This window comes from Corvus moneduloides, chromosome 3 (genome assembly GCF_009650955.1).
Source record: "Corvus moneduloides isolate bCorMon1 chromosome 3, bCorMon1.pri, whole genome shotgun sequence".
Taxonomy (NCBI): Eukaryota; Metazoa; Chordata; class Aves; order Passeriformes; family Corvidae; genus Corvus; species Corvus moneduloides.
The window spans coordinates 87,277,597-87,305,094 of record NC_045478.1 but is presented as its reverse complement, the minus strand read 5'-3'; the positions used below and the strand labels follow the sequence as shown (position 1 = coordinate 87,305,094).

The window sequence follows — 27,498 nt, the reverse complement described above, 5'->3', positions numbered from 1 at the left end:
TTGTACTTTATCTTTAAAACCAGTTTAATATAGTAAGTGTATATATTATATAATAACTTGTGACATTTCTCTCTTTAAGGGAGTCTGAAATTGAGTGCCTCTGTCTGAAACTTAGAAAACCCCGAACAAAATTTTACTACTTGCTTGTTTGTAATTTGTGTTGTGTGTGTGTTTGGGTGGCAGATTGAAATTGCAGGGATGCTTTCAGGACCAGACAGCTATTATGTCTGTGTAATCCAGTGGTGTTAGCCTGGAGCTATAAAGTAAATTATTTTGTCCAGAATTAGAGAGTAAAATCAAACTGATTAAGCATCTATTACTATCCTATAAGTATATTTGAAGCAGACAATTGAACTTGTTCAGTGTTTCAAATACACTTGAAAAAATTCCGTGGTGTCTCTTTGTGATTAGAGCATATTTTAGGCACTTCCTTATTGCTTTAAACAGAACAGTGAAACATTTGGCAAAAGGCTGCTGGAGATATTGTGAGGGTTTTGAGGTCACTTGCTATGTATTTCCAGTCTTTCAGTAGATGACAAATAAAAATGGGTAAAAAATGTGTTTGGGGGGTTTTGCATTTGTTACAGCAAAATACGTATCTTGCATAATGGAGCTGTCTGACAAGTGATGTTCACTTAAACACCTTGTGCTTTAGAAATAGGTTAACTTCAGATAAACTGTAATTCTGAACAGTTTGTTAACATTTTTATTTGTTACTTCAATGAAAATTTGTATATAAAGTGAAATTTCCCTCTGGAATTAACACTCAACAAACAGCTATGTTCAGGAGCTGTTCATCAGTGCTTCTTTATGTGCTGCCCATCAGGACTGACAACAAAATGTGTAAATTTACTGGTCTTGAATCCTGGAGGCGCCGTTAGAGTAAATCGTAGTTTGTATTAAAACCTTGTTTCTTTTCCCTTCTTTCCCTGCTTCTGTTTCCAGCTTCCTGAAATTCTCCTTACCTGTGCAATTTTATGACCCTCAAAATTGCAATATCTGTGTATTGTTCTCAATGTGTGGGGGTAGTTCTGGTAGAGTGAGATAATTGAGCAGCATGTTAGGGTGAAGGACATGGAGAAAAACTAATTTAGGTTTTTGAAGCCTTCCCATGTTGACTTCAAGCCAGCTGTGCAAATGAGGTTGAGGTGGGCTAAAAAAACCCCACCCAAACTGAGTGCCACCTTTTGATTAAATTGGACCAGTCAAAGTGCTGAGTAGCTAGATGTTTTAATAGATTCATATACTGCTTTTTGAACTTGAAAGTTACTAACTCTGCCTAATTTTAAAGAGTTTTTGATGTCTAAATTCCTGTGCAGGAATGACTAAGTAACTGTATCCAGCTCTGGAACTGTGTGTGATTTAGTCAGTAGCCAGTTTTGGTGGTTTTTATTGTTTTGTTTTTTCGTTTGTTCGTTTGTTTTTTACAAGAAACATTACAGGTAAATGTACTTAATGATATTCTTCAAATTGCCTTGTTTCTTGCATATTGATACATCAGCATTGTTTATTGTGACCACTGCAGAGTTTCTGTAACTCTAAAAAGGGCTGGATTTGTGGCTGAAGAAAGGCTTTAGAAACTTTTTCACTGGGTTGTTAAGGATACCTGCAGGCTGTGTAGAGATTTGCTCCTGTTAGAATGTTTAAAGAGGCTGAGAACGTAGTAACTATTAATTAATCCTTCCATGATACTGTTTGACTCAAGTATTCTTTGAATTTTTTAAACACAACATTTAGAATTACAAGGCTTTTTACTAAAAGTATTTTTCATTGAACTGCAATGTTCTAAGTTAAAAATTCTTCATAGAATCACTAATTTCCTTAAAAATCAGAGCTCTTTGGCCTGTTCCTTAAGATTAGCAGGTCAAAATGAGTAGCAAGTTTCTACAGTCCTAGTGAAGACACTTGTAGCTGAAATCTATCTTGAGTTTCCTTACCTCTGATGCCCTTATTTCTCTTACCTAATAAAAAACCACTTTAATCCTTTTGAAAAGATATAGAATAAGACAGTATTTACAGTTTCTGTCACAGATGACGGTACTGTACTAGACAGTTTCCAGTAGTGTATTCCCACCACAAAAAATACTGTGATCTAAAGCTATGCTCTAATCATTAACCAGCCTGATCAACCTGCTTGCTTGCTGTATCACATTCTTATTTCTTAATCTCTGATTTGATGTTTTACACTTGGCCATTTCTGTGCCAAGGAAGTTTATTTTATCATGTATGTCATACAGAGAGCGTAGACATCAAGTGCTATTTTGTTTACTCTGGATCAAAATGGCTTTTTGTAGTTTGATGACCTGTGGCAAATATTTCAAGTTTGTGTGTCACCTAATTTGAGACTTTCCTGCTTCATCATAGAGGTGAATAAGTAGTGTGAGTGGAATGTCTGGTGATGTTTCAATGTATTTTAAGACTTAATTTTTAATGTAGGAAGGTAAACTGCTTCAGAGCTGTCCATTCAGAATTTACTTACCTCTTGAGATTCCTAAAGTGAAAGCAAGTTGAAAGAAAAAGCACCTGACAGTCACTTGCAGGTATAACTATTGTAATTTTTCCAGATTAAAATGCCTTGGTGAAGCTTCTGTGTGGAAGGTGCTAGATAATGTTAGCTAGCATCCAATTGACTAACCTGCTAATGTCACTTAGAGAATGAACACTGAATCTAAAGGCTTGAAATTTGGGGGTTATTATGATGATTGTTTTCAAGAGTTCTTGGGAAAGAAGGCAGCAGAACACAAGCCAGAAGACTTTGCATCATAAGGAATAGATAGTGTTCTTCCCTTGATAACAGGACTGTTATGTCTGGCTTTTCTAAGATGGCTTACTAGGGTTCATTTTGAGAGCTCCTAAAAATTAGAATTTTAACTGTAGGTGGAAGCAGCAGTCAGTATCCCCTTAAAAACACTAAACCTCTTTAGAAATGTACGTTATTCTGCTCTAATACTGTATTATATGTTTCAACAATTCTATCTTGTAGTTGCAGTTGATGGTAAAAGTATGACTGCTGCCACTGTTCTTATGCCACTGGTTTTCTTTATAGAAAGTGGAGCAGTTCCAAAAAAGAAGGACCCCTTAACACACACAAGTAATTCCCTTCCTCGTTCAAAGACTGTTGCAAAAACTGGATCCACAGGCCTTTCAGGTCACCACAGAACGCCCAGCTACAGTGGGATATCATCATCTTCTGTGTCTAGACCAGCATCTAATCCTACACCTTCAACTCACAAGGTATGGTGAGGATAAGTGTGGAAGTATACACTTGAAAAGTCAGTGTAAATTCCAGAACAAGCTTTGGATTTAATGCCTTAATTGCAGTGGTGTAGCAGCAGAAAGTTTTTTGAAAAAACTGAAACTCCCAAGTTTTTGGCCAAATCTCTTGAGCTAGGCTGCAGAGTGGATTTTAGAAATTGGAGGGCATCAGGTGGGTGCATGGGCAAATGAATTTTTAGTATAATCACAGTAATAAATAGTACTTGTTTTTAAAATTGCCTGGGAAACGGAGTGAAAGTTATCTAGATGAAAAATAAATGTTACTTCCAGTATGTAAAAGATGGAGGGGAAAAAAACTCTTACTCCAGAACTAGAAGATTTTTTCCCCCACATGTTCTTCACTTCAAAGCATGAATGCACGCACAGGTTGTATTGCAACCACATTGAAAAGCAAATTATGGTTAGGCTGTGACTGAAACACAGAAGTCAGTCCTATACCATGAATACAGAAAAATACAGCATTTTTGTTGACCCATCTTTTCCCCTACCATCCTTATTCACAGTAAAGTAGAATGAAGAGCAGAATGGAGTGAACATGAATTCCTGAATTATATCAGCAACATTGTAGCTGATCTAATACGAAGGCTTTTAAGTGGCCTGTTACAAAGTATGACAGCAGTAGGAATTCTTGCTTATAGGTGTTGAGAACCTGAGATGGTTTGTGATGCTTATTTCCAGAGTATGCTGGGGGAAAATATTATAGTTAAATAAATTAATTATCAAACAAAAAAACCCCAAACCAAAGACCCTTCACCACTGGAGCCTAAGATATTCTACTTGTGGCTGACTAATGATAGTATGATTTATGGCAAAATACAGCATTAGAATATTGGGTATTAACATGCTGTTTTACTGAGCAGATGAAATGTAGATTTTATTTTGTTCAACACTATACTTATAAAGTATTTATCTGGGGTTTTTGGTTTTTTTTTTCTTCCCCCCTCTCCAGGCTGCTCCTAAAAATAGCAGAACAAATAAACCTTCTACTCCTACCACTGCTCCTCGAAAAAAGAAAGACACAAAGATATTTAGAAATGTGGACAGTAATCTTGCTAATCTTATCTTAAATGAAGTTGTTGATAGGTAAGTATGAAGAAAAGTAGGCTTTTCAGTCCAGTAAATCAGTTTTTCATTCAGTACAATCTTGGTCCACTTGGAATGAAATTAGTGCTTCTACTTTGTTGTGGGTTTTTTTGAGGATTGTTTTGGATGGGGGTTTTTTTATTGTTACTTTGGCAAAAGGATGAAAATTCAAATCAGAAATGCTTGTGTTTTAAAATACTTAACAACATAAGTTGTAGCTTTTCTCAAAAGGGTTCTGTATAAATAGTCAAATGCATGAAATTAGTCAGCTGCAGCTGAAAAAGAGTATCTCATTGTTAGACTAATTAGTATTCCATTTCTTTGTTAGTGGGCCAGCTGTCAAATTTGATGATATCGCAGGGCAGGAACTGGCTAAACAAGCTTTGCAAGAAATTGTTATCCTTCCCTCTCTTAGACCTGAGGTAAGCAACTGGGTATTGTTATCAGTCTGTGACAGGATCAAAGAAATGTACTGTGCCTCACACTTGAAGTGATGATTCTTGAATCCTGTTTTTACTGATTATGATTGCTAAGTGTAGCTGTGTGGTGATAGCCGACTTGGAAAAGGAGAATACAGGATTTATGTGTTAAAATACTACCGTGAAATTCTTGTCTTCTGGTTAATCAATGTTGCAGAAAGTGACTGGAGCAAGAGCTTTAAAAAAAAAAGAAACCCCCAAAAACCCCAGTCCTCAAACCAAATCAGCAAACCACAAACCCCTAAAAAAACCAAACAAAACCAAGACCACAACAGCCCCACAATCCCATAAAAAAAAACAAACAGCAAAAGCAAACAAACAAAATTTCTCACTGTTTGTCAGGCTGACTATTCCAGATAACTATAGCTGTGTGTCCAGCCCTATATGGCCATGTAAAGGACAAAGCCCAGAACTGGAAGAGTGAAATGGAAGAGCTTTGTATAGGTAAATTAGGTTGTGACACTATCTGATTGGAAAAATGTTACTGTTATTTTGGTCATCCTCTCTGTGAGGATGTTGGTTAAACACTCTGAATAGTTTATTCACAGATGGAGAGGACGCAAAGAAGTGGGGTGAACAAGCAAATACACTGAGGTATACAACATTTGAGGGCAGATTTCCTCTTTACTTGACTGTATGGAAATTGATCGTTAAGGCTTTTATTTATCAAAGATGGTACCTCAGCTACTGTGACTGCCTAGATTCAGGCCTAGTCTGTATACTACTGGAATTTTCTGAGCTACTTGTAAGAAAAAGTTAAATTGGTCATTTTCTAAAGCTGAACCTACTAAAAGTTGCAGTGCTTTTGAGGAAATAGCGTGCAATGATTTCCTGCAGTGTACTCATGAGATTCCCACCTGGAGTACTGTGTCCAGTTCTGGGGTCTCCAGCACAGGAAGGGCGTGGACTTGCTGGAGCAAGTCCAGAGGAGGAACACCTAGATGATGAGAAGGCTGGAGCACCTCTCCTATAAGGAAAAGCTAAGAGAATCAGGGTTGTTAAGCTTGGGGGGGAAGAGAGGGCTCCAGGCTTGACCGTATTGCATTATTTCAGTACCTGAAGGAGACCTACAGGAAAACTGGTGAGGAACTGTTTACATGGGCAAGTAGTGACAGGACAAGGGAAAATAGCTTCAAACTGAGAGTAGGTTTAGATTTGGATATTAGGAAGAAGTTATTCACTGTGAGGATGGTGAGGCACTAGAACAGGTTGCCTGGAGAAGTTGTAGATGCCCCATCCTGGAGTTGTCCAAAGCCAGATTGGAAGCTGCTTTGAGCAGTAGTGGAAAATGCCCCTGCCAGTGGCAGGGAAGTTGGAAGTAGATGATCTTCAAAGTCCATTCCAACCCAGCCCAATCTATAATTCTGTGATTATTGAAGAAAAATTACTGTTTGAACTTTGTTTGCTTGTGGGTCTCATTTGTCACATGGACAGGTGACTGGAGTTGCTCTGTGGTTTTCCTCTTAATGCAGCTACTGGTTTTGAAGCAGTGTAGGGAAGAAACCCTAAACCTGGCATAGCATCACAGAAATATGAGGTGTAAGGAAAACAAAGCTGTAGCAACAAATGTGTGTGCTCAGATGTTGTTAGGCAGAAGGAAGATGTCATTATAGCATCTCTGTTACTACAGTGCAGTAGTATGTCAGGAGTGTTGTTTGTGATACTAACACAAGGAGCTGGGTTGGAGCTTGGAGTAGCTGTGACTCTTTTCTGGTAACGTGGTATCTTCAGTAAGGTTGTCTCATGTTACTGTAGCTAGCAATGGGCCTGACCTTGGTGTGGGTTGAGATGTAATAAGGACAGAGAATCCCATGAATTTTTAACCTTTCCTTGGAAGTAGAGAGGGTTGGTTTTATTCCTTGTAAATGAACACACTAGATGTGGCAACTATAGGGGGATACTTAGTAAATTAACACTAGTTCAGTTTTAATCTTAATGAGTTTTGAACTCAAATTCATATTTAACAAGCCAATTAGTGGTATTTTTGTAGGAGAGCAAAAGTTGATGTACCTGAACAGGAAACACTGCAACTATTTCAGTGGTCAGATGCTAATGAAATGGTAGCAGTTAGTTCAGACCATGTTTAGTATAATTAGTCTGTTAACAAAAACTTGAAAAGCTTAGTGTGTCTTAGTGATAAATGGCAATTGCAGCCAAACTGTAGGTGATGATCAAGGTGAGGAAGAGTTATAGATTTGATCTGGGCTGTGTGAAAATGGTGGAACTCCCCAAGAATTATTTCGGACAAAAGAAGTCAGACAAAAAAAATGCACATGGTGGTATGCAGCATGGAAAGCAGAAACACTGGAGTGTTCACTTAATGAATAGCCGGGTAACTACTTCTAGTGATTAGAGTCAAGACAAACAAAATGTTGTGGATGATGAAATAATAGAGTAAACATGTGTTGGTCGGTCATGACAGAAATAGAACACTGATAATGGATCTATTTGTTGTCATGGATATTGTGGAAAGAAATGCCTGCTGACAGTGCTGTTTACACATGGGATGTATATGAGATACCCTCCTATTGCTTTTGCTTGTTTATTGGAATTACTGGAAGCTGGAAGGGAGGGGTGAGTGTGAGACCAAAAGAGAAACTCTGAAACTTTTGAGGGAAAGTGCTAGAGAAAACAGGCAAGAGTAATAACTAAAAGTTATGTGTTCTGTGAGAATTTGTAGACTTGATGTGATGCTACATATGGTGGGGGCAATTTTATAGAGAAGGAAAGATGAATCTAGTGCAAAGTGAGAGAGAGGAGATGACTATCGGTAGCATAGAGAGAGTAGGTGGTTGTTAAGTAATATTTTAAATCATTTCGTTGGAAGCTTGTCTTCTCAGGTTTCATTTAATAAGGAAAGATGAAGGAGTTCTTCCATATGGAGTTAGTAGGAACACTACTTAGCTCTCCTACTATACACCTGCATTACTCCCTTTTTAACTGGAATTGATGCTTTAAACTCGATAGGCTAGTCTGTCTCGTGGAAAGTGTTTTAAACTGCTTTCACAGTGCATCCATGTGCAGAACAGTTACGACGTAATTTACCTGCTGTGTGGGAAACAATAGTGGTGTGCATTAGGTCAAGTTAGTAAGGGAGTGTAGTTCTCTCAAAGCCTGTACTGTTGTGGTACTGCTACTGTAAGTGCTAGCCAGTCAGCCCTTCCTCAGTCTTAAACCATTCTCTTGCAGAGGTGAAGCAGCATTTTATTCAAGTCTTTGAAGATAACTTATGATGATGGCCTTTTCAGTTATTTACAGGTCTGAGAGCTCCTGCTCGTGGTTTACTGCTGTTCGGCCCGCCAGGAAATGGGAAGACAATGTTGGTGAGAAAATTACTTCATGCTTGAGTTGATGGGCTTAAAATGTAACCACAAGGGGTGGCTTTCAGTTTGGGGCTTGGAGTAATAAACTATACATTCTTACAGAATATGTATTATGGTGTCATTTTATATATAAAAATGCAAAATTGCTCTTAACCCTGGGTTTTGTGGAGGGTATTGCTAAACTGTTCTCTCTTTAGTTATTTTCACTATGACAAGTAATATTTCAAAAGTTAAACCAGCAAGTCCAGGTTTCATTTTCAGAGAGACCAAAAGGAAGTGGGTTAATTGTTTTGTACAGCAGTGATTAATCAGAAATTATCTGCTTTCCACTGAAACATACTAGAAGTACATTTTGGAAAGGGGGAGCTAGCACAGTAGCAAAAAAGGGGATTGTCTCACTTGCACACGGCTGTGCAAAGAGCGTAAGGGCTGTGGAACTGCTTGGCTGCAGGTTGTTTTCTCAGCCTGTGCTAGGTCCAGGGAGCTGGAGCAACACGACTGCCCATCAGCCAGGGATCGAGTGTCCTGGTGCAGCTGAGCCAGGCACATCGTCCTGCATCACATGGTGTGGCTGCAGCTGCACACTCTCTGCTAACACTGGAGCTGGATCAGCTCTGAAGTGCAGGAGTGTGAATGTTGAGCAGCTCATGTAGGCTCATCTGTTATGTTTGACATACTGGAACATAATTCCTAATCACTAAAATTAGACTCTATAACCAGGGAATCACCATTTCTTGAGTATGGTGAAACTGTTAAAGAAGAGGGGTAGTCTGAATGAGCATTCCAACTGATTATTTTTCCTAGCTTTCCTCTGAAAACAGCTTTTGCATAGATAAAGGAAGGGAAAAACCACCATAATTCCAACTGATACCTTAAATTACCACCCTAAATTAGTTAAAACTGGCTTGGATGTCTATTCAGGATGAATTGAAAGGAAATGGAGACCTTTATTCTTCAGAAGGCAAGTTGTGGTTGGCTATGGAGCTAATGGGAGTAGAGAAGTCTATGGGAGTCTGAAAATTTCTCTTTTGGTTTGACTGCATATCCATTCTCATTTGTAAATGGCCTGGACAGAAGTTTTCTGTACCATTTACAAGGTGCTCCCTTTGAACAAATAGGGGTTTTCAAAATCAGCAATCAGGACATGAGTGTTCACTACAGATGCAGAGAACTATCTTCAATACAATGTTTTAAAAAGTACTTTTGCTTTTCCCCCTCTCTTAGGCCAAAGCAGTTGCTGCAGAATCAAATGCTACTTTCTTTAACATCAGCGCAGCGAGCCTGACTTCAAAATATGTAAGTAATGGCTGTAAATTGTATTGATTTGAAAACACCTATGCTGTAATTGGGGCTTAAGAAAGCCAGAGACTTCTGATGAGTCCTTGGCGAACTGTTAGCCTATAGTGAACATAGTTTTTAAAAAGTGACTTGTGAAGTAAAGAAATTTCGTTTTGTGCTTGTGATCAATCAATGTCAAAGGTTTTTGCAGCTCAGCGATGACACTGACAGTAATGCAGATGAGTGGTTGTGGGATTTTTCATCTTTAAAAAGTGAATGAGTTGGGTCCCAGCTCTCTTTCACTGTGGTAATTTAGGCACCAAAATCTCTTGACAATTAACTCAGTTGTGATTATAATAGAAGTTGTAATGTTTCTTTTAAGATGTAAACAATAGCATTGTATGTACTGAACCAGTGATAATCTGAATATGTATAAATGGACTGAGTGTGGTTGATTACCAGCTAGGTTTTCTGTAGGTCCTTCTGTTAGTTGTCTTGTAAAAATTTTTAACCCACTCCAAAACCAGTTTATTGTTATTTTAGGTGGGTGAAGGGGAGAAACTGGTGCGTGCTCTATTTGCAGTAGCCAGAGAACTTCAGCCTTCTATAATTTTTATTGGTAAGACTGTAAATGTTAACTTTTATTTATTTTCTTAAATAATCTTGCTTACTAGAGATTAGTAAGTAATTAACTATTGGAATAGTTGGGTAATCTTCTTTTGGGTAATTCTGCAGATATGACCTGCTGGCCAATCAGTAGTTCATATAAAGCATGTTAAATTACTGTTACGTTATTTAATTGGTGGTAATAGTGGGAAGAGGTGCTCTCAAAAAGAAAAATACTGTACTGCCTTTACAGAGTAAGTCCATTAAACATCAAATATGCAAATGGGTTTGCTTGTCCTGAGTAGCAGTTTTCATCAGAAAGATTTATATATATATTTTTTTTTTTTTTTCGCCTCTCACCTGTGCTTGGCATTACCTCTTCAAAGGTCAACACATAACACAAGTTTTTAAACTTTCGTAAGATCTGTCTGGCTCCTAAGGAATAAAGATCTGGTCTTTCTTAATGGAGCCCTCTATTAGCAAAGGAACTTGGGCAAATACAAAGACTATGATGTGGTATGCTTAATTAAGATGTATTTCTTTGTTTTTTAGATGAAGTTGATAGCCTTTTATGTGAAAGACGAGAAGGTGAACATGACGCTAGCAGGCGTCTAAAAACAGAATTTTTAATAGAATTCGATGGTGTAAGTATTTAGTCTTGGTATTGCTTAATTTAGCTAAATTGGCTAATATAGTGGGTGCCAGTACAACCTATAGGTGAATTACAAAGGTTTTGGCTGCTGGGGCTTAGCTCAGCCTCCCTCCCACCTCACTGTCATCAGAAAACAGCTTTTTTTGGTTGTTCTGAATTTTCTACCTGCTTACTGTAATATTCTGGAAAATGCAGTCTGGACTGAAAGGTAACAATCTGGAGATGAGCTGTAATAATGTGTTAGAAGATTATGGACAGAGAAGAAAGGATAACAGATGGCAATAGTAAAGGAGCTGTGAGGACAAATGTTCTTACAGGGCAAGAGGGACATTTGAGGGTCAGGGAGAGTTGAATCCATGTTTGCAATTGCATGATTTGATGAATCACTTCTCTTTATTCTAGCAAAGTAAACCAAGATTAAATGGCTTTTAAGTAGTTTTTGGTTTCAAAGGAATATGTCACAAGCATGCACTGTCAGGGGGTGAGACTTGAGGGATGAGGATTTCAAACAGACTAGTTCAGATGATATATATATGTACACACATATCTCATGTATACACAGCTTTGACACATCAGAAAGATTAATTTCTGTGTTAGTACAACTTCCATTGAACTATAACTTTTTTCTTGGCATCATAAGCTAGAGAAGGCAGAATACAGTAAGAAGTATTTAACGGCGTGAATGCAATGCCTGGGAAGAGGAACTGGGTTTCATAGTGCACGCGCACAAATGAGTATCAGGATATTTTTCTGTCACAGCACTGTTCTTGTATTGAATAATTTTAGTTTATGTTCCATTAGCACAGTGGAATATTGCTACAGTGGTGAAGCAACAGTAGTGAGGTACAGGAGGAGCAGATAACAATATGGAGAGACAGCAAGGTTGGGAGAAACTCCAAAATGGATGAATTAGGACAAATAATGCAATGTGACAGTGATATGCAGAAATTGTTACACACACATGCAGAGTTTTCCCTTAAAATAAAAGGGAAAAATAAGCATAATGCAAGGTTTGCTGACTTAATATTTAAGGTGTAACTATGTCATACAATATTTTTGGGGAACCTTTTGAACATGGTAAGGTAGCAGTGAACTTAAATCTGTGAAGAATTGGACAATAAGTGAATAATAATGTCTCTGATAGCCCAGTGTTTTCTCTGAAGTTTGGAAGGTCTAAGTCTCCATATTCTTGGGTATAAAATCAACTGAGTGAATTGGGAAGGAAATTGCTGTGTCTTTCTGCTATTATGATTATTTTGTAGCATATTTTGATTACTGGATTCCTGTGAGGCCTGTGTTAGATGGATCTCTGATCTGATTTTGTGGTTCTGGTTATATTTTAGTTTAAAGTTTTGTTTCTCACCCTGTAGGCTTCAAAACAATGTTTGGTGTTAAAACCCCAAAAAGTCTCTGGCTTTTTCAATATAATTATCTCCTGATGACTAAACTTACAAATGCCTTTTATAGTTTTATAGTCTCAGTTTTCTCCAGCAAGACTTTTTTTTTTCTTAACCTTTTCCTAGTTTGACTTTACATTTATCTGAGGAATATTTTGAATCTACCTTAATGAGGAGGAAAAAAGCATATATAGTGAGATCCCATCAGGGGGCTGAATACATGGCAAGTCTCTAACTGGTTTTGTTGTGTTTCTACTTAATGTAGACTGTGTAAACTGAAAGCTGTCTTGCCTTCCTACATTATATAGGTGCAGTCTTCTGGAGAGGACAGAATACTTGTGATGGGGGCAACAAATAGGCCTCAGGAGCTTGATGATGCTGTTCTCAGGTATCAAAATGTCTCTTTTTCTGAATATATAGTAAGATGATATTCACTAAGAACAGGTTTTGCTTAGTATCTTGGTGAAGCTTTGTAATAAATAAAAGCTGTTCAGCAAGGTTAAATTATTTAACCTCCCTAAGAGGGGCTTTACTCTTCTCTTTTGGGATGTGTCTGCACAACCACGATGGTCTTGGAATTGTCTGAAACAGCAGTACCTGTTGAGATCAAGTCGGTGTTTTTTAAATTTCTTGCATCTGTTGCTTTTTTGTTATTTGGATCTTAATGGCAGAATAAAGGAGAAAATTTAAACAGTATTCCAGATTGACCAAAAATCCAGTATTTCTTCGCTGTGAATATTGGACTTTTGACGTCCTATGCAACTGCAGATCTTGCTGTAGATTTGCCTTAGGACTTTTTTGCTAGAAGTACTCATACTTTATTCTCATTTCATTCTTGATTGAGGAAAATAGATATGTCAGCGCTGCCTGAAGAAATTACTCCAAAGACTTTTTTGTGTAAAAATTAAGAGATGCCTCATTTTGTTGCTGGTAGTCAGTGGTGTTTCTACCTTTAGAGTGTTTCCCCTCTGGGACAAGTCTTGTAACTTGAGATAAGAGTAAGGTGACACCAGTGGCTTATACATATTGTTTGGTTGGTTGTTGGTGTTTTTTTCAAAATCTCTAGTTCTGCTTCCTAGAATTTGATGATGGAAGTGAAATTTTGTCACTTAACCACACCAAATGTTAGATTTGTATGTGCTAAATAGTTATAGAACAGTGTGAACAATGTATTTATGTTTGGGTTTTTTCCAGACGATTCACCAAACGGGTGTATGTGTCTTTACCAAACGAGGAAGTAAGTGCTGTTTTCCACTCATATTTTTAAGACACTTATATTCTTAACTTGCCCTCGTGGGTGATTACAGTTCTGTGAACTAACTTCTGGCCCAGCTTGACCATATACGCTGTGCATTAGTTCTGGGAACTATTTTAAGTTTTTGCCTTTTTTTTCACTCGTGCTAGTAGCAAATCTGATGGTAGCTACTCAGTATGTCTTGACTAGTGAGGTGTCGCTTACATACTAGCAGACATGGGCAAGTCTGAAGTAGGACTTGCAGGAGCATGTTTGTTTGGCTGAAGGACAGTGTTTTATTGCAAAAGATAAAAGTAATTTTCTTAATGTTTTCCAGTTCAACAGGAGATCAGGACTTTTCATGAGGATTCTAATGGCTTCTTCTTGATACTAGTAATTAGGCCCTTGGTCTTGTTGTTATCCAATTCCTATCTCTGCTTCTGAAGAGATGATATTGTACAGTCTATTTGCACAAGCACTATAGGCAAGTTTAAACTGGTGAAGCACAAAAGCCAAACTGACAAAAGCGTAGTTCTGTTCTTGCAACACAATTTTAAGTGTTCCATGAAAATGAGTTTTACATCTGATAATTTTATCTTTTTCAGACAAGATTGATTTTGCTAAAAAATCTTCTAAGCAAGCAAGGAAGTCCATTAACCCAAAAAGAGTTGGCTCAACTAGCTAGGTAAGTATTTTGTAGCTATACTAAATAAATATTTTCCTCTACTGCATTAATTCAGCCTGTTTAATTCATTCAAAATGTAACTAACGTAAATCATCCGACAGTGACAACATGAATTGCATGCATTTGGGGAAGATGGTTTCCTGTCAGGCTGTATGAAAGTGTTTTTATATGTGCATATATATATATATATGTGTAGGATACACCCAGTCAGGTTTCTGTTGAAACATGCTCATCAGCTCTTTCCTTTGAGGAGGACAGAGGGGGGGGAGGCTTCTTTCCACCCATCCCTCAAGCAGTCCAGCTCTCCTCCCTGATCCAAAAAGGTAGCACCAGTTTTGCACTTGGTGTTCATTTCAAATAAAAAGCAAGTTCTCTTTGCTGGTGCCTCACTAGGCTTGTTGAATGTATTACCAACATAGCAGACAAGCACTGGATAATTTTAGATTCTTTTCACTTTCATATTTGATTGGGAAAATGTGGGTTAATTTTTCCCTCCTGTTATGAAACGGAGTTGTTTTATGTTTTTCATCATTAAGATTGAGACAGTACTGCTGTTAGTCACCTAAATCTAATAATGGGTGTGAAGGAAGTTAGACTAAAAAGCAGGTAGGGCAGGAGGGAGTGAAAACAGAGCATGAGATAACAAAGATATGCAGGTAGATGTACTTCAGTCTGTTTCACTTTGTGGTAGTACACCAGATGTTAGTAGAGTCTTGGATGTAGCATTTGTCAGCCTCTTGGTAATATTGCAGAAGCTGATGTGTAATCCAGCTGAATATATTCTCTCTGTACTTGAAGGCTGTTAGCTCAGGCCACTTTTAGGCTGCAGTAATAGCTAACTGGAGGAAAAACACAGTCAGTGTCTTGTATTTTAGACTGCAAATATAAGAACCAAATTACATATGCAACTTGAGTACACCTATTTTAAAGGGTTTAGAGAAAATGTAAAAGTTGAGCATCCTGCCTGCTTTGTTTTCCGTTTTTCTTTGTTTTGAAAGAGAGAAGTATTTAACCTCCATTATGATTTTGTGTTCCTTTGCTCCTCTGCAACTTTTTCTGTAAAATATAACAGACTTCATGATCTCCAGAAGACTAAGCTCTTGTTACTGCAGCTAGCCACTGCTCTGCAAGGGTGGGGTTTTTGTTTTTAAATTTTCCTACTGTACTACTTATTTTTTCTTATGTTGGCATTTTGTATTGGTGGCTTCCTGGTTCAGTGGAGGCCTTTATTCTTCAAAGTATTTAATTGGTTCACTTGGATATTAAGTCTAATTCTGGAAAAGCTCCCACAGAGACTGGCTTCTTGGTTTGATTTATTTTTTTTCTTTTTACTCCCTCTCTTGTAGTTCTGAGGATTTGGATGATCTGCCAGGTTTATTAAAATAACAAACAAACCCTAGTGGATAGCAGAATTTACCTTCCTTTCAGTTCCCTTTGTATCATATTAAACCCATGGTACTGGGTTCTCTCATTGTACTGATCAGATTGAATGAGTACAGGACAGTTGAGGTTTTGGTGTTACAGTAATCTGATAAATGCCCATCAACTGCTGGTACAGAATTCTCGTAACAGTAAATGTGCTTGAGATCAGTTTTCATCTACAAATTCTGGTTGCTACCTTTTTTTTTTTCCTAGAATGTTATTTAGGACTTGAATATATGTACTTTAAATTTAATCTGTGAAAAATCACTTGCAGTGAAATACAGATCACGTAGAGTGATTTATTAAACTTGCAAAATAACATTGAAGTAATACTTCTGATTAAGTAACATTTTGATTATCTGCAATTAAATTGGTGTGGTTTGAAGCAGGTTTTTGGTTTTTTCCCTTCCTCCTTGACCCCACTTTTTCCTTTGACAAAGAATGACAGATGGATACTCTGGAAGTGACCTAACTGCATTAGCGAAGGATGCAGCCCTAGGCCCCATTCGAGGTAAGCTGCAGAGATTTTTATTCAGGTTTTGACATTAGAGATATATTTTCTTACATCTTTCTAATCCTCAAACCTCTGAAATGAAACTTTTTACATTGGATTTTAGTCTGTTCTTCATAATAGCATCTTTGTAAGATTTACTTACACAAAACCCTTCAGTATCTCACCATGTGAAACAGAAAATTTTTGTGTTGTAGGAGAAAAGCAGTGTGAAGTGTTTCTCAGTGATTTGTGGGGTTTTTAACTAGTGTATCTTTCTGAGGCTGGTGTCAGTTCTGTTGTAGCTAAATTATTACTTGAATAGCAATTGCTGATTGCATTACTTGTCTTTATAAAGTGGTCAAATCTCTTTCAAGTCTAAAGGAAGGAAAACTGAAAAAGAAGCAATTTTGTGGGGTTTTTCTAGATACAGTTTGGATGGTATGGCTTTTTATATTTTTAACTCCTAATGTTGAATTGTGATTCAGATGAGAACTGTGAATGAAATAGAGTTTTACTTATATTTGTTCTCTCTCTGACATTTTCAACTTGGAAAAAACCACTGTTGTAATGTGAATATTTTTTTCCAATACCTCCTCTCTTTGTTCTGTTTAACTAGCTAGTTATGTGTCCAGTAGCCACATCTGAAGGAACTGGTCTTGTTTAGTGGAGATTAGTACTGGGATTTTTGTGTAGAAAAGATTGTGAGGACTTGGTATTAGTTTTCTGTTTGTAGACATACTTGTTGAATTTGTAAAGCACGTATTTCACAATCCTGTGTAATAACTGGGAAACAGAACTGCGTTAAATGGCTCTCATAAGAGACATCATGTCTCCTAAGAATTTGAATATATTTATTTAGAGTGGTGGAATTAGTAGTGTATGCATTTAGGTATGCAGGCTTTACTTTGCTGACAACTCACTTCACACGCAAGTCCATCTCAAGAAGAGACCGTGTAACATTGTGCAACATATTTCTTTCACTTGCTCCTGCTGTATTCCATATAAAACAATATATTTTTGAAAAAAAAGTTGTATATCATCCTTGCCAACCCTACCTAGTTTCTTTGCTTCTTTTTCTTGTACTCTCGTAGCAAAATGTTTACTGTTACATGTTGATACCATAAGAGCAAGTAAAAAAAAAAGAAAAAAAAAAAGGTGAATGATACAAGAATGTTTAGATCCCATGACTGTGGCATAGGACAAGAAGCACTTTGATACACCCTGTCTGATTTTATTTCTGTGTTCTTGGCTGACTGTACTTTCTGTTTCCTGAAATTCAGTAGGGAGGTTGTGGATACCGGAAGTAATATGGGGGAAGGTAGCTCTGTTGGCTTGTGTGCTGTTTCCCATACTTTGGGAAGGAGGAGTAATTCTGCTACCACTTTGTACTGTGTGTGCAGTAACTGAATGTGGGAGCAGCCTGGTTGACGAGCTGATAAATGGGGAAGAAGGAGGCAAAAACATCGTGTACCTTTCTATACAGGAGACTGTGTTGAGGCAGAAAGGTATAATTTTTAGCTGCAGGGGTTTTTTTCTTCCAGAATAGAAGTACTTTTAACATGTTTTAGTTGTCAGAAGTGATGAAAATTTTCTTAGGAAACTCACTGATCTATCTTTACTTTTACAGAATTAAAACCAGAACAAGTGAAGAACATGTCTGCCAGTGAGGTAAGCTGTTCTAGCAGCTGTATTTTCCCCTTTGAATAGAATGCATGCTCACTAGAAACTTTTTAAGGTCTCTTTTTTATGTGTAGTATCATACAAAATAGGATAATTTTGGAGGGTATTATCCTTTTTAATCACTGCTTCATTAAGGAAAATTCTTTAGAAATAGAGGTTGAAAAGATCTGTCCTCAGATGTCTGAGGTTTGTGGGTGGTTTGAAAGTTGGCTTTCAGGCTTCAGAGCACTTCATTTTCTGTTAGTCAGTCTGTTGTTCTTCATTTCAGCTGACTGTCCTGTCTTTTCCTTCACACTGAACTGCAATATTTGTTACCTATCTGAGGATGTCAGAGGCCTGGCTTTTATTTTCTCACGGTGTTACTTCCCAAGAACATTCCCAGGAGTATTACGTGAAATTACTTCTACCCCCTCCACCCCATCTTTACCTAAAACAGATTTGTGCATGTATATGTATAATACTTACATTCATTCATGTGGACCATCATAAAGAAAAAAATTAAGCTCCTCACCACAAACTGCAGCTGTAAACATCAAAAAGAAAAGGAAGTGATTGGTCCTGTGTACAAAAGTTTTTGTTCAGGTGTGTGTGCAAACCAGGGTTACACAGGGGAAGATGAAGCAAAACTTAATTTGACTTAATTTGTCGGTTGCTTTTTGTGTTTAGCCTGAGGTCGTGGCTAAGGCTATGATAAGCTGGAAGGATTTTTTGCAGAAGGATAACAGCATCTGTGGTCATTTGTTGTGATGTCCTCATATGCACCACCTACTGAAACAGGAAGTAATGACATGGTCTCACGAGCTATTAAATAACAAGGCAGACATTACTATTAGCAAGTGTTAGTATATTAAAAATGGTAAATACTGGTGGTCTTAAATTACAAGACTCTTGCATCAGGTCATACACCCCAGTTTGGAAGGGACCTTGAAAGATCACCTGGTCCATCCTTTTGTGGGAAAGGGAACTTTGAGATTATTTAGCACCCTGCCCAGTCATATCTTCAAAACCTTCAGCAATGGAGACTACCCCATCCTTGAGGGGGTTGTTGCAGTGAATGACTGTGCTCACTGTAAAATAATTTCATCCTTACATCAAGATGCACTCATAGAATGTGTTTTGTTAAAAGTGAATACTCAAATACTTCTTGAATAAATCAAAGTACATAAACCGCTTGTGACCCTGATGTCTTTCGTTTTCTGTTTAGATGAGAAATATCAAACTATCAGATTTCACAGAATCTTTGAAGAAGATAAAGCGCAGTTTGAGCCCTCAGACCCTGGAAGCGTACATTCGCTGGAACAAGGACTTTGGAGACACCACAGTGTGAGACACTACTGGAAGTGAAACAGTGCTGCCTGGGCAGCAGTTGGTGCAGACGACTGGGAAGCAGCCAGAGTTTACAGGACTTTACAGATATTTAAGTATCTGCATTAAAACTTGAGATTAAGAGAAAATTATACAATGTGAAATGTGTTCATCAAAGCCTCCTTGCCATTTAGTGAGGATTTATACACTGTAAGTAAGAGCACAATAGGACTTGACATAAGATTCCTAGCAATCTGATTCTGGTTTGAACATTAATATATGTGTATTGTTTCAGCTACAAGGCTCTGATGATATTTGATCATTGGAAGACCTTTCCCTATGTTGTGTGTGTGTTTTTTTGTTTTTAATTTTGCCATGACATTGATGAACAATGAACTTGGAACAACGATGTTCAATTGGAGGTTTGTAAACTTCGGTTCATTTTTTTGACTTTTTTATCCTTAATGTGCCAAATAAAACAATTTCCCTGTGCAGAATGGAAGAACAGCATTGGGGAATTACGATTATTAAAATGCTAAAAGCAGCTGGTCTGTTATTATTTGTCTTTTTGTTTTGTTGTAATGTGACTGAAATGTTCACAGGACAGGTTTAAAGAAGACCTTTGATAGCAGAACAGCAAAAAACCCCAACTTTATAAAACCAATCCAAACTGCCTTTTAAAAGAAAAATTACTAAATAAAAGAATAGACTGAGATATTCATTTACTGGCAGTATTTTCTCTTAATGCATTTTGTAACGCTTCCATTGGTAGAATGTTAGCTTATGCTTACAGTGTACAACTTGAGCTCAGATGATGTTTGAGAGAGTAAGTGATGCTAATTGTCAAGGTTCAGAAATGACGTGTTTCTACTCTGTATCTTGGTCTGTTTATGATAATTGAAAGTAAGATTTCCATTGTGATAATTTTTTTAATCTTCACATGTAAGCATTCAAATACGAGGCTACATGTTTCATACATGCCACACATTAATGTTTTTATAGCTTTCATATGTTTTGGTTTATATATTAAAGTATGAAACACTCAACTGATCTGCTTTTTTAAGAAGAAACTGCATCTTTGTACAAATACTTGTTTTTATTATATAAATGACAAGCTATTAAAAAAACCAAAATCTTAAATGATAGCCTTTAAATACCATAATAAAGGAAAGCATTTTTGCCTTTACTTCTAAAGGCCCAACATCTTGTTTACAAATTCTATATGGATTAAACACAGATGTTTGCAAGGCAGAACACTAGTTCCTTGTTAAAGCAGGTTTGTGGGTTGTTGGGTTTTTTTTTTTGGTTGGTTTGGATTTTTTTTTTATAACTCTCCCAACTTAGTGATACTGCAAAAATGTATATTGTTTACTGTTGTTTTAATGAAAATGAGTTGTAAGTGTTGCTTGCTTTTGGTCTTAACAGAGAATTTGTTTTTAGTTTTTCATTTAACTTATTTTTTGGAACTACTTAACTGAAAGTTGACTATAAATAATATATTATGTGTATATATGAAAAAAACCAACCCTAGCTGATAGATGGAGCTGTAGGTATAGTACTCTGAGAGGACTGTGCTCACTGTGTGGTGTTGAGTACTAAATAGCAGAAACTCTGTCAAACCTTTGAGATGCACATATGCAATATGTTTGGGATTCTTCTTTTTTTTTTTTTTTTTTCAACTAGAGATGCTTTTAACTGATCTTAAGATTAAAAGCAATCAAATAAGAGAAGATTGTGTTCCACTAGTATGCCTTTTGAAATAGTCTAACCAAACCACTTCTAGCCTTCTAAGGGTAGGACTCTCTCAAATGTATGTCTTATGTAAATGAAACATGTGACTTTGGTTCCCCTGATTCACTTTTCTGGAGAAATGCTAAAGGATTTCAGATTCTTAAATCTCATGTCTTGCTTTGCCTTAGTTCTGCCTTCAGTAGACCATCTCTCTTGTTGGAGATGCCTGGCTGACTTGATCCATATTTGTAATATTCTTCATAGTGCTAAGCATGACTATTACTGTTGTATTAGCATCTGCCAAGTAGCTACAGCTAAGAAAGGGTCTTGGTTTTATTCATAAAGCTTTGGTAAACTTTCCTCGAGATCCTTGGCAAATGAGAACTTTGACGATAATGCTTCTGGTTTTGAGTGTTCCTAAATGATTGTTATAAAACTCTTTGGTTTTGTCCACTTAATTTTAAGGAATATACTAGTTACTTATTTCAAATACATAGTCATTGGCATGGAGATAGGTACCTGAAATGTTGAGATAGAAGTCCCCATCTGCTACAGTAGCCCCCGTGTGCATCACAAAGAGTCAGAATCACCAGCTGCTACACTGAAAGAAAAGGGACCAGCCCTTTCCCTTGTTTGTACAACCAGTTCAGGTCAAGAGAGTCTGTGATTGGTACAGCTGTCTTTTGGTCTTCTGTTATGCCTGATTGTTTTCTGCTTAATGGATGAACGACAGCCCTATAAATTAGTGCTGGAACACAGTAAAAAGAAGAAAATTTTGTTCTGCAACATAATTTTGCCCCACAGCTGCTGGATTATTAGCCCATGGCCAGGTGCTGTTCAGTTCATAGATCTCCTTTAAATGTCTTATGCTATTTTCTGAATAGTGTCTTTTATGAATAATTCTGTTCCCTTTAAGGCATTCTCTTGCATCTTCTCATTTTACATGTACTAAGTCCTAGTCCCAGTGATTCCATCTCTGTGCTGGATTAGCTGTGTACAAGAGCAGATCTGGGGAAAAACAACCACAACAGTGGAAAAAAACCACCAAACCCTCCCCTCCCCCTGCTCAAAAAACTCCCAACAACCTCAAATTACCTGTATTTCCCAAGTCTATAGTACTTATATAGAACTTTACAACTGTATTTTCCATAAAATCAAGTTATGTTCTAATACAATGTTTTGAATCAAGATAAACAGGACAGTGCTTTTAACCTGTGCAAAGACTGCCATTTCATTAGCTCTCTGAACTGTTTTTTTCCTTTCTTTTTCTTTTCTTTTTTGTTTTCTTCCCCCCCTCCCCCGTTTTTTATGTGAATCTGCTCACCACTCGTGAATGGGTGACTTGACCCACTTTTTTGACATGATTAGTAAGCAGCTTGTCTGGCTCTCTGCAAGTGTGTTTTGCTGGTTTTCAAGTGTAGAAGTTACTGGAGAGAGAAAATAAAACCAACCCAAACCCCTTGTGTTTTTCTAACAACCTTTTTCATATATCTTTCTGTTTTTATTAAGCAGGTTCCTCCTTTTTATTAAGCAGGAGCCACACTTTTTGTCTTTCAACATACTGGATGAACAATGTCTTTGCAGGCAGCAGGCTATTACTTTTGGTGGTATAACAGGAGGGGAAAATCAAGCACTGTAGATTGCTCTTTCTCCTTAAAATGAGAATTTGTTACGTGTTATGATGTTCCCTTTACTAATGTTGACTTTTCTGTAGACTACAGCAAACCTGTGCAGGTTCTCTGCATATGCTAAGACAACACCAACACAGAATATAAAAGATAAGCCTTAAACTAGGGTATTTATGCACAAGTAAGTTTCTCTGTCCTGTTAATTTCTTAGACTTTACAGAGTTTAGTGTATTAGAAATAGGCATTGTGCCCCTGAGATGTCTTACTGACTCAAAGCCAGTCGCTAATACAGTTCTGTTGAATATGGCCCTGCAACTTTATGTAGATAACAAATGTGATAATAACACTTTAAAATTAGTAAGAATGGGATCTCTAAACTGAGAAGGAATGTTGTCACTGCACTAATTAGAGGCTATTGCTGGTTTTACTGTTACATTCTCTCAAATGTTTTTAAAATGACAGTTTTTATACATATTACTCAACCTTACCTTCTGGTGTAGAATAAATAGTATTTTTTTCTATTCTAAACAACTGGGTTTTAGCACTGCTTGGCAGTGCTGTGAAGTCCCTCTTGTGAAATTTAAGTACTTTGTACTGGGAATACTGAAGTGAGATATGCTGGCAAATTGAACTGAGACATCTGTTCTGCAACTGGAAAGCAGTGTTCTCCTTAGGGTTTCCTTAATCACCTATGGTGAGACTTCGTGCCCTAGATTTTCATAGTGCTTTCCTAGCCAAGACATGGATAATGCATAGTTGTGCCTAGGACGTGCTTCTCTAGCTTTTCCAGCGCTTTCGTGATGCTTCTGCATGTGGCAGCTTTGGGAGGTGGCCAGTGCTACTGTATCTGACGAGATTTTCATTCCTTCTCTCTGGCAGCCTCAAGCTTTTGTGATGCTTTAAGTTGTTGGGGTTTCTACCAGAAATCGAAATGAAGAGTAGCAAGCAGGTAGTGAATGCAACTAGTTATTTCAGCCCTTGTGCTAATTAGAGGCAGTTTTACATTAGTTTCTCTTGAGCTGCTATTTAGTGTTGAATATTTTACTGACCTGTGTGAATTTTCATGCTTAGGATGATCTGCAGACATCCTAAGAGATGACCAATTGATGAGCTATTTTCTTTTAGAATTTTTTTATTGAATTATAATTTTCAGTATTTTTTCTTTTAGTTAGGGTAATTATAATGCCACAGGATGAGGAAGTTAAGCTGCCACTTCCTGCAAATACAAAATCATCTTGTAAAATATGGGGAAATGTGTATTCTGTTTTTCCTGCTTCTTGTGTAAATTGTTAACTGTCTTAGAGTGGAAACTTCTTACCTTGTCAATAACTACCTCCTGAGTTCAGCAATAATTGGCAAGGTACACACTCCTTCAGTGGATTCAATATACTGGCTCAACACTGCAGATTCTTCAGAGTCTGATGTTTTGATGTGAAAATGCTTGACATTACTTCTGGAAACTATGGTGATGAACCTTGTTTTGCTGTAAGACTTTCCTTGCCTTCATAAGATAAACTTCTTAAAATCCTTTCTTCAGAGAAGTGGCTTTGAGGATAAAAGGTCAGCGTTCTTTGTAGTTGGTTAACACAGGCCTATTTGTCAAAGATGTGGGGGTGTGGCCTCTCAGTTCCGCAGGGTTTTCTCCCATTAGAAGTGGGGAAGAAAAGTACTTTCTCTAATAGTCGCACACCTGTCAAAGGGACTGGAAGTACAGAAACTGTTTTTGCCACATGATTCAAATTTTTAGTCATGTGAAGGGCTAGTCAGTATTTTTCAGAAATCTATTAAAGTAATGAAAACCAAAGGTGGAGACAAAACACCATACCCCACCCCCATAAAATATATTGGGCAACTCCAGTCTGGGATGGGATTATTTTTTGTATTTTGTTGTTTTGAAGCACTTTTGTTTCATTGTTCTTTTAAGAATGTTTTCTGAAATGTTAAACACCATTTTACTAATAAGCAATGTAAAAAAGCATGACAAGCAGTCACATAGCTTTAGCTCACAATAAAATGTTTTGTTTGTCCTGTTCTTACTGTTTTCTTGTCTGTTTATCAGATAAAATGTCCAAAACGAAAAGCCTTTTCATTAAACTTGAAGCCTATTAAATTGCTGCTGGTTTAAAAAAAATTTAAAACATCAGGTGTTGTATACCAGATGATGGAACAATAAATATGTAAATAAATCAGTTTCTAAAGAACATAACTCAAGTTCTTAAAACTAATGTAAACAGAAGTGCTACTTCCTAAATAAATGTGCTTAAACTGAAAGTGTGTGCTTATCCTAGTCTTGCTAGATCATGGTGAAAACCAGGAGGTTTCACTTAACTAATTCTGGTGGTCATGGTGAAGTCCTGAAAAATTTGGAGCCAATTTCCTTGGCTTCAAAATGGCACCTTTTCTTTTGCTTGGGGGAGAGTGCTGCTGTTAATTCTGAGTTAACAATCTAAATTCTTTACTTATCTCCATCTCCTTACCATTTGTAATTTCTTTGTCTTGAGGCTGCATCTGTACTGCTTACAACTACTGGGGTGTTCTGTTCCTACAGTTGCATCCTGAAGATAAGATTAATCAAACTTTTTTTTTAAAGGATCATTTTAATATTACATATCTGGCAGCACTAGGGGTCTCTCAAAAAGGAGCCATGACCACTGCCTTCCACACATCATCATATCAATCACTGCTAAAGCCAACCAGATAAAAATCAATACAGCAATGAGGAGAAAACCCCAAGATTTTGGACTGAAGCATATGAGCTATTCCTGCTTCTGTCAAGGAGTGATTCCTTAGGATAGAAATACATCATTGTTGTCTGCCAAGGTCTCTCTCTTTGGCTGAAATACTACTGCTTGGAGGTAGATTTTGAACCACTAAAATAATTTCTGTTGGTAATTTTGTGTATAGGTTACAGACATTCAAATATTTTATTCTTGCAGAGGGGGATAATCAAATAAATTAAAATTAGTGAAGAAGGAAGAGCATGAAAAAAATATCCCACCATTCGCTATTTTGAAATCTACAGCTATTTTGGTTTTGGCAGCATATCCTGAAGTGTCTTGGACTCATTAAATTCTTCCCATTCCAGCCAAGGGGGGAGACAAGACTGCATGCCTAGTGTTATATGCAGGCATATCTCAGATGGAAATCTATTTATTTCTGTATTTTAGTGCTCTAATATAGCCAGAGAAAAGTGAGAAAAAAGTAAAGTTGGTTTGTTTGTTTGTGGGGGATTTTGTTTGGATTTCTGTTGGGTTTTTTTGTTTGTTTCCAATCCTGCCATCTTTCTGCAAATTTCCAAATATGTCGTGAACTTGTGAAATCCAGCGTGTTTCCTACAAGGGTTCAAATGGCTCTGGAAAAGATAGTTACGCAACTTTCTCTAAGTAATTTTTTATTCAGTGTGTCATGATAAAACAGAAAATACGTGTAGTAGTGAAGGCAAAAAAATATAGTTTAACTAAAATCCATCTCTCAACACTTATGGGATTATTCCAGGTGCTGTGTTGTAGCTGTATTAAAAAAAACCACCTTTTTTTTCAGAATATCATCCTACAAACAACCTATTGAGCAAAGTGTGTTGTTTTTACCACATAGTTTTGAAAATTCCACTTTCTTGGCAAGTATATGCTGTAAGAACAATATGTTCTGTCGAAGTCTGTAACTTCTGTTACTTTCAAATCTCATTTTAGCAATTTCTAAAAGGCCTCAAATTTGCCTCAGTTGTAAGACATCCTTGAAGACTGTTAGTTTTGTTATGTGCAGAATGCTAGTACCAGCTGTGCTATTGTAGAACTTGTCTTCTGTGAAGACACTTTTACAAGTGCAGTTACTAATAACTAACTATTGGCCTCTTCTGGGAAGAAATACCCTGTGACATCAAATAATCAAAAAGCCTGATACTATGTCAATAATGAAGTAACCAAACAACTTTGTGGAGCAAATTATACAGTGATTCACCCGAGGTCTGATTTCCTAGTTAAATTTGAATGGAGGCAGCAGCTGCAGTTTGAATTCTCTTGCCTGTCATCCAGATTCTATAAAGTACAGATCTATTTTCTGCAAATAGTTTCCAAAACTTCTTCCATACACTGGAAGAAAATTTACTGATTACAGCCAAGAGCTTAGAATGAGGCCTGAGACATTAAATATATCTATGGAATAAAATTACCTGATCAGTCTGCTAGATATTCTTAATTAATGATACTGTGTCCTCTAAGGACAAAAATACACAAAAAATCTGGAAAATAAAAATTGTTTTATCTTTTTTTATCAATAATAAAATCACATGCTCTGCAAATGTACAGGAATAGGAGACAATACACACTTAAAACTTGTCTGTGAAGCACACTTAACTGGGAAGCAGATTAAAGACTGGCTTGTTCCTGGTTTAATTTGATGTACAGGCCTCTCTCTCACAGTCAGGTAAGTGTTTTGGTATGTTTTACAGAACAGGCGAGATGCAAATAACATTTTTAACCAGTTTAACTATAGGTACTGGAGAACTGAATAGACTCTTAAAAGAACAAAGATAAGACAGTGTTACAGAAGGTTGCTTCAAGTATCTTTCTATGCACAATAATCTGTCTTAATAACATATCTCACTTCAATTTTGATTCCTCTTTTCCACTTACTTTGCAAATAATAGTAAGTAATAAATAAGCTGTCTTGTGACTAAATCTTTTGGTACATTCAATCCCATGCAGGTGCTTTGCAACACAATTTTTCTTAAGAGAGAGCTGTCCGAGCTTCCAAGATGACTTCTGTTCTGTACTTCGTTGTACTTTCCACGCAGGTGGTCCTGCCGTACACATTCCTTCTGACAGGAACTTCTGGGCACAGTGAAGCGATCTGCTGGCCACCCACACCAGGGGATTGCTGTCACCCCGCAGCCCTCGTGTCCCGGTGTTCCAGAGCCTCAGTAGCAGTAATCTCTAGCAGAATCCTCTCTCCAAGTCTGCTTTGGATAGCAGCAGACTCTGGGATGAGGTTAGACTGCGTGCAGATCCCTCCTCTGGACTGTAATGCTTCCAATGCTTATCATATTCGGAGCAACGGGAGCAGCTCTAAGAATCTCAGCACACAACAAAGTGATTAATTTTCAACATAAACCCTGTAGTTTGGAGACCTGCTGTCCTTTGAGGGTTTTGCTAAAGAAATGCCTTTTGAAGGCTGTGTCCTGAGTGCCCTTAATGCCGAGCACCGCGGCAGGGCGAGGGCTGGCGGTGG

The 27,498-nt window shown here is 37.3% G+C and overlaps 1 protein-coding gene across 4 annotated transcripts in view; it reads left to right on the top strand.

Annotated features, from left to right (window-relative positions):
- Positions 1–24,543, top strand: part of SPAST (spastin) — a 40,060-nt gene extending 15,517 nt beyond the window's left edge. For all 4 annotated transcript variants that reach the window (XM_032102611.1, XM_032102610.1, XM_032102609.1 and 1 more), the window contains 13 exons: positions 3,047–3,234; positions 4,226–4,359; positions 4,688–4,781; positions 8,087–8,161; positions 9,386–9,457; positions 9,983–10,058; positions 10,598–10,689; positions 12,403–12,482; positions 13,289–13,331; positions 13,934–14,013; positions 15,876–15,946; positions 17,556–17,596; positions 18,813–24,543. In XM_032102611.1, the coding sequence (XP_031958502.1) occupies positions 3,047–3,234; positions 4,226–4,359; positions 4,688–4,781; positions 8,087–8,161; positions 9,386–9,457; positions 9,983–10,058; positions 10,598–10,689; positions 12,403–12,482; positions 13,289–13,331; positions 13,934–14,013; positions 15,876–15,946; positions 17,556–17,596; positions 18,813–18,935 (1,169 nt within the window). In that variant the 3' untranslated portion in view covers positions 18,936–24,543. The remainder of the gene's footprint in view (positions 1–3,046; positions 3,235–4,225; positions 4,360–4,687; positions 4,782–8,086; positions 8,162–9,385; positions 9,458–9,982; positions 10,059–10,597; positions 10,690–12,402; positions 12,483–13,288; positions 13,332–13,933; positions 14,014–15,875; positions 15,947–17,555; positions 17,597–18,812) is intronic.
- Positions 24,544–27,498: the final 2,955 nt, after the last annotated feature.